This window comes from Sinocyclocheilus anshuiensis, unplaced genomic scaffold, assembly GCF_001515605.1.
Source record: "Sinocyclocheilus anshuiensis isolate Anshui unplaced genomic scaffold, SAMN03320099.WGS_v1.1 scaffold392, whole genome shotgun sequence".
NCBI classification, from domain to species: domain Eukaryota; kingdom Metazoa; phylum Chordata; class Actinopteri; order Cypriniformes; family Cyprinidae; genus Sinocyclocheilus; species Sinocyclocheilus anshuiensis.
Window position 1 is genome coordinate 4890289 of NW_015557091.1, and position 8052 is coordinate 4898340.

The following is an 8052-nucleotide window of genomic DNA, read 5'->3' on the forward strand; positions in this document are numbered from 1 at the left end:
ATAATATTTCACAAAATTACCATTTTTACTGTGTTTTTGATCAAATAAATGCAGCCTTGGTGAGCATAAGAGACTTTTTTCAAAAACATTAAATAATCTCTGACCCCAAACTTTTGAATGGTAAATGTGTAAATTTGGCCAATTTTTTTTTATTTTATTTGTATTTTTTTTTAAATACATTTTAATGCAAGAAACCCAGACCAACTTTATCATTTGACTGGGAAAATATTTTAATTATTAAAAAATATGCAGGAGATAAGCCCTTTGAAAGTGAATAATTCATACTTTTTAGGTATGTTTTTCAATCTAAAAATGTTTGATGTGTACTGCTTTTCAATTAGTACTGGGTCGGCGATCATCTGTAAATGTAGTCTTGATTGTTTGTGATGTTAATTCTATGACTTAACTTATACTTAACCTCTTATTTTGAGTGTGAACCTAACATTCAGCCAGGCTAAAATATTGTTTAATGTTATATATTATACCAATATCCAGATACAAACATCCATCATCTCTAAAATATGCACTAAAAGATCAACAAGCTTCAGAATATGAATTGGCATTGCTGAGATGAGATGCTATGAATGCCATTATCACATCAGTGTGTGGAGTGAGTCAGCGTTTAGTGAAACCTTTCACAGGTTGTCTGGGTCCAGCTCAGCCCGGGGTGTGCAATGATTCGGATAATTGCACCGTGTGCTGATTTAATGGAGGCGTGGGTGTTTCTTAATGCATAAGACCCTGATAATCAATTCAGCCGTCACATATGTTATCCACGTGAGTCTGATTTAACTATCAGAACCAAGAAGAGGGAGAGTGGTCTATAAAGGCTGCTTTTTAGTAGCTAATACTTTTTGATGTTTACTCAGTTTATATACAGTGGGTACGGAAAGTATTCAGACCCCCTTCAATTTTTCACTCTTTGTTATATTGCAGCCATTTGCTAAAATCATTTAAGTTAATTTTTTTTCCTCATTAATGTACACACAGCACCCCATATTGACAGACAAACACAGAATCGTTGACATTTTTTCAGATTTATTAAAAAAGAAAAACTGAAATATCACATGGTCCTAAGTATTCAGACCCTTTGCTCAGTATTTAGTAGAAGCACCCTTTTGATCTAATACAGCCATGAGTCTTTTTGGGAAAGATGCAACAAGTTTTTCACACCTGGATTTGGGGATCCTCTGCATATATATATATATATATATATATATATATATATGAATAACTTAACCCTATATATAGGGTTAAGTTACCCAAGAATTATATTTTACTTTTTTTTGGTAGTTTAGTATTTTTATGATTTACTTTTATGATATATGGTTACTGAATGATATAGGTTTGTGGTCATATTTCTAGATTAAAGTATGTTATTCAAATCCTTGATGACTAATGACTTTGTGTTTTCTGGGCTCCTGACAAAGTTTACTTTCTTGGTTGTGTTTAAAATGGCACTGAGAGACAAAGATGTTGTAGTTTTAGTTAAGATAATTAAGAAAGCATGCAGTTATTTTACTGCAACAGTTCTTTAAACTATCCATGTGAGGTGACATTTTAAATGACTGTTATTTAAAAGCAAAACAAAAACATTGTATGTAGAGACGTAGTATTTGGCTGTTGTCTTTGGGTAATCTAATCTGTTTAACAAGGAAAATATAAATCAACTGAAATCTCCTACGTTCCCACACACTGAAAGTGCAATCAATAATTATCAAATTAAAGCCTGTCTTGGAAGACGTATGAGAACAGAGTGACCTATAATTAGATGGTTAAGAGTAATTTAAGTGTTTGCTTGAGTTTGGATATGTAGGTGGAATTGGTCTCTCTGTTGTACTACAGTGTAGTGGTGAAAGTAGGTTGAAGGTCATGGGTCTTATATTCATAAATAAAATATATACTTAAATGAATAAATAAATAAAATAAAAAATTATATATAAAATAAAAACAAAATTATGTTTTATTTAATTTTTTTTATTTAATTTAATTAAACATACATACAATTATTAATGATATTTATATAATTTAAAATAAAAACATTATATATGGTTTTATTTAAATAATTTTAAAATAATAATACATATTCATAAAATTTGTATTATTTGTACATAATTTAAAATGTTATATGAAACCATATAAAAATAAATATTATTGTATATATTTATAAAGTATTTTTATAAATTAAAAAATGTACATTTATTTTAAATAAGTCTATGATTGTGTAAATAAGTTTATGAGTGTGTGTGTGTGTGTGTGTGTGTGTGTGTGTGTGAGAGTGTGTGTGTGTGTGTGTGTGTGTGAGAGTGTGGGTTTGTGACGGTCTGAACTCACTGCAGCGGAGCCCATTAACTGCGATGACAGGAAGACAGATCGCCGCTTACTCTGAAACATGACGTTCTAATCGGTGCACGTTAATTAAATGCAGTTTATTGAAATGTTTCTGCTGGGCAGCTAATTGATGTCAACAGCCGATCTTTGGGTCGCTCGAGTGTGCGTCTGCAATAGTCATGATGTAAAGAATGCACAGGATTCATATGAGAGAGAGACTCACATTTTTACATTTGCTTATGTTTTAGTGAATTTGAGTAGCCTAAATAATGTGTTGAAATAAGGGTTGGTTTAAAAGTCACATTATGTCTGTATCCTCCTGACTACCAGAAAAAAAAAGTTTTGTGAATTTAGTTTTTTTTATGCAATTACATTGTTTAGAACATCATAACAATTGAAAAATAACTTTTTTTGAAAATGTATTTTTATTTTATTTGATTGTTATGCTATGTCCTCTACAGAGGACACCATATAAAAAAAAAACATGAATAGACATGAAAAGGCAAAACCAGTGGGATTTTTTTAAATCACCAATCGATTCTTTTAATACCAAACTTTGAATAAAGATGATTCTCAAGTACGTTGTGAAAGATATAACAGAATGATTTGATTTAATGTGTGTAAAATTGCATAAATAACATAAATAGGTTTTCCCATTATATACACTATACGTATCTATGCACTGTATCTAATTTGCATATTAATTAATATCAGGACACTTTTTTTGTGTAGCTGACAGTAGTAAGAAATGTCTTACTGAAAAAAAGTTCTGATCTGAATGCAGTGAAGACAAAATGTAGTGTAAATGTGTATTTTGTAGTGTGTGGGCGAGTGTGTGTGTGTGTGTTTGACCCACAGCTTAAATACACACAGTTGGGAATAATCTTCTTCATACATGTACACACTTATATAACAGCACTACTATGCTTCTCCGACAATCCATTAGTTGCTCTGGCTGGCAGACTTTCCTGTCAGCTAAAAACAACATAAATATTGATTTATTATTCAATACAGAGTTGGAGCAGTGAGTTGGATGCCTCTGTCTGATTGTAAGGCAGAGCTGGAAAGATTAAAACACATCGAGGGAGACTATTAAACATTAGAGGCACTCGAGAGAAAAGGAAGATGTGTTTCTCAGCTACGTTTTTATTACTTGATTATATTGATCTGTATAATGAGGTTTTTATCTGCTGAGTGCATCTGGTGCCTTTGCACACAAATACACGCTTCTCTACAAGTGCATATATGAGTTGTAGATCCATTTCTGTATTGATAAAATCCTGGTTATTCACCTGTCTGAGGGCCAGGCTTTAGACAAGGTTATTTTGTGCTGTTATCTGGGATGGATGTGTTTGCGGCAGTGACACTGAGCTTGATGAACACTGATGGACAGCAGCTTCTGTTCAAGCAGTGTTTGTCATTCAGGAAATGACACTCAGAACTTGCCGGAGAAATTCTAAATTCTATTATATCCGGGAATTGGGCTGCACCCAGACAGTGCCATCAGAATGCAGAAAGCCCATAATTCAATCACGCTTGCTTCCATACAAATGATATTAACTGAAGTTAATCCTTGGCTCTAAGACGTCCTCAGAGCTCCTCAGCACAGGCAGCTGGAGATGAGGACGCCTGTATGTCTCTAATATGATAGCTATTCAGGTTTTACCTCAAGAAAACTGTGATGAGGAAGAGCTGATGCTGTGTCATCCTTCGATGTGCTACAATATGATTCTTTGGTTGTATCGCCACCTACTGGACGAAATGTACTGATCTCAAGATCACAACTAGACTAAAAGGAAGTATTATCTGGTATTTACATGTTATATATTTGGCTGTCTGTATATTATATTTTATTATTATTATTATTATTATTATTATTATTATTATTATTATTATTATTATTATTATTATTATTATTATTATTATTATTATTATTATTATTATTAGCTATGAAACAGTTAATATTTGAGTGGAAACCTTGATCTGTTTTTTCATAAGAACAACATTTTTTTTAAATATAAATCTTTTGTAATTTTTTTGTAACATTAATGATTTTACTGTCACTTTTTGATCTATTTAATGCGTCCTTTCTAAATAATAATATTATTTAAAAAAAAAAAAAATAATATTCTTACTGAGCCCAAACTTTTTGAACGTTTGTAAATAAAAAGGGGTAGTGGATTTTCGTGTCATGTTCCTCTGTGACCACTAGATGGGGATCAAGTAAAGAATTATTGAAAGATTGTCTGAGAACGTCTGGATTCTCCATTGGTTTTGCAGCAGTTAGGCCTATTGTAAATGTTTTACAAACAAAAGTGACCTTAAAATTAGCCTCTTGAATTTATTAATTGGTTTCATGCTTCTGACATTCAATAAATAAATAAATAAAGTAATATATTATACTAAATATATTTTAAAAGTATTGCTATTTCCTTGATCATCAACATATATTTGAAACATACAATTCTATATATGGCGACCCTGGACCACAAACCCAGTCATAAGGGTCAATTTTTTGAAATTGAGATTTATACATCATCTGAAAGTTGAATAAATATGCTTTTTTCGATGTATGGTTTGTTAAGATAGAACAATATTTGGCCGAGATACAACTATTTGAAAATCTGGAATCTGAGTGTGCAAAAAAAAAAAATAAATAAAAATAATCAGAAAATCGCATTTAAAGTTGTCCAAATGAAGTTCTTAGCAATGCATATTACTAATAAAAGGTTAAGTTTGGATATATTTAAGGTAAGGAAATTTGCAAAATATCTTCATGGAACATGATGTTTACTTAATATCCTAATGATTTTTGGCATAAAAGAAAAAATCGATAATTTTGACCCATACAGTGTATTGTTGGCTATTGCTACAAATTTACCCATGCTACTTATAACTGGTTTTGTGCTCCAGGGTCACATATGTTTAATTGAAAGCCACAATCAGTCATGTGTTCCCAGGAGAGAATAAGAGAGGAAAAGAAAAAGACAATGAGAGCGATATCGAGCATTGAAGCCCATGAGGGAAAGGCTAAAGCGAGTCGGTGGCTCTTTTCTCCTTGACGCATCCTCACTAAATTTACGCCATGAGCTCTGAGCCCCTGGAGCGCACGTTTACAAAGACTCACAGCTCGTCGCCAGGCAACGGTTAAATAAACGGGTTCAGCAGCTGACAGGTGACTGTGATGAGTGTGGCGGCGCGCAGCGGCCTTATCTCAGCAGTGACTGTCACACATGTATGTGTTCATCTGTGTGACACCATGCCCTCTATAGTGACCAAATAAGGCTATTTCCTCTTTTACCACCATCTATGGGGAAAAACAGTGCATGTTATGAATATCTGTGACCAGAATTTTATGTTTAATATTTCATATACTACTGAAAAATAGACTGGACAATCAGGGGCGGTTCTAGGGTGGATACACGGGATACACTTTAAAAATATATTTTTAAAAGTTACATTGGCTAAGTGGCTTTATTCATTTATTTAAAAAAAAAAGCCAAGCATAATTAAACATGCAGGGCTCTATACACTTTTTTTTTAAAGGGGTCATATGATGTTGCTAAAAAGAACATTCAACATGACGGCGGCAACAACAATACTACAGTGAGAATAAAAGTTACGCCTTCTTTCTTTGCGTGAACATCTGGGCGGCGTTATGCAAATCTTCCCACATAGTGATGTAGATATGTGGGGGCGTGTTAGAACGAGCCGTTTTAGGTAGGCGTGGCTGACTCTTAACCTTTATAAAGAATATCTCTTTGGATTTGAGACCTTAGTCTTTGCAACTTTACAGATCTTCTTTATGCACCAAGAGCTTGTAACACTTCAGAGAGAAAGGAAAAATTGAAATCGCATCATATGACCCCTTTAAGGAGCACTTGTACATGCATTTACACTGCTCTTACAAATTGCATTAATAATGTTATTAGATTAAAGTATTAAATATGGAAAAATGGAATACTGAAATATGAAATGATTGAAAAATAGAATGATACTTTAAAATAATTTAAAACTAAAATTGCCAGTAGTTGGCGGCAAACTACTGTCTGAATAAGTGAGTTGTTGATTCATTTATTCAATCAATTCTTTCAAAACAGCTGGTTCATTCAGGAACGAAGTAAGAATTGGTCAGTGAATGATTGACACACCCGAAAAAAAATTAATAAAATCTTACTGATGCCAAACTTTATATTATATATAATATTATACTAAAAAGTACCATGGTAGTATTACATTTTTTGGACATGTACTACTGTGGTAATACTATGGTATGACACAGAGTACCTTGTAAATGCCTTGTTAATGGTTGTATTGTAGTTTTATTTATACCTATACTATTATCGTAATAGTAGTAGTAATAGTAATAATATTATAGCATTTGAATTTGTTTTTATATTTCAGTTTTAATTTAAATTTTAGTAATTATTATGTCCTTTTGCCATTTTTATTCGTTTTTGTGTTTGTTAATATTTCTATCTAGGTTTATTTTTTATATATTCTTTTATTGTATTTTTTCTTTCTAGATTTATTTCATTTATTAATTTTAGTACTTATTTATTTCAGTAATTTCCCCCCTTCTTTACTTTCAATAAATACATTAAAATATTATTAATAACAACAACAACAATAATAATAATAATAATTGTTTTACTTTTAGTTAGCAACAACAACACTGCATGGTACACTACGATAGGCCTATATATTAAAATCCCGGTATAACCATTTGATTCTTTAAAGTAGTTACATTTGAATACCATGCATGGTATATTATTATAGTTATCATACAATACCATTGTATTATCTGATACCATCACTGGACTTACATATTTGTATAGGAAAGTTATGTATACTTTGGTAATATTCTCCTTATATACTGTAAACGGCTGGTCACTGTCTTGTAGTTTAGGTGTTTTTATAACTCTTTGGACATTCAGGCAGACAGGCAGCACATAACCCACAGGTTTCAGCAGCACCAGTCCTGTGATGATATGAACACAGTGAGCAGAAGCTGGCTCTGCAGTTATGTAATCCAGTCTGTGAGAGACAAGAGTTAATTTTAGTTCGGGATGTGTGGAATGCAGGGTCTGCAGGGTCTGCAGGGTCTGTTCCTGTCAGCACAAAGAGTGATAAGAACCCTTTAGGAATCATTTAGGAATCATCTCTGACCTCTGAGAACTTCTGTCATTAGGGCCTTTCGCACCACTTTAGTTCCAGAACTAAATGTACAGTACTAAAGTACTGGGACGATTTTGCACGAACTATTTCCCAGTACCATTTAAAGGGTTGCATTCGCACCGAGAGTGTGTACTAAGAAGTGACATAAGCCGGTCGACAGCGTCGTCATTTGTGCGCGGCGTTCAACAACAGAAACAAAGAAGAACAACATTAACAAAAGGAGGATGGAGGACGCTGTGATCGGAGCTGTGTTTTTGTTGTGTCTCGCGGGTTTCACAATAATGGACATTGAAAGTCGACGTATATGTAAAGCGATTGAAAGAACGGAAAGGAGGGCTAAGAATCTCCAACGACAACTGGCAGTGCTATTTTGATCTACCAATTGTCACGTAGGTCTTCCTGTACTAATGCATTTCTAGTATTTGTATTTGTATTTGTAAATGAATAAATAAATAAATAAATATTATTTAAAAAATAACTATTATATTATATTATATTATATTATATTATATTATATTATATTATATTGTATTGTATTTATTG

General features: G+C 32.5%; 1 protein-coding gene across 3 annotated transcripts in view; it reads left to right on the forward strand.

Moving 5' to 3' along the window:
• The window catches only part of LOC107677250 (5'-AMP-activated protein kinase subunit gamma-2-like), a 25309-nt gene extending 19511 nt beyond the window's left edge, over window positions 1-5798 (forward strand). The window contains exon 5 of one of the 3 annotated variants that reach the window (XM_016472078.1): window positions 5292-5798. In XM_016472078.1, coding sequence (XP_016327564.1) covers window positions 5292-5344 — 53 coding nt within the window. In that variant the 3' untranslated portion in view covers window positions 5345-5798. Of the gene's footprint in view, window positions 1-5244 lie in introns of all 3 variants that reach the window. The other 2 variants (XM_016472076.1, XM_016472077.1) reach the window with 2 other exon arrangements.
• The last annotated feature ends 2254 nt before the right edge of the window (window positions 5799-8052 follow it).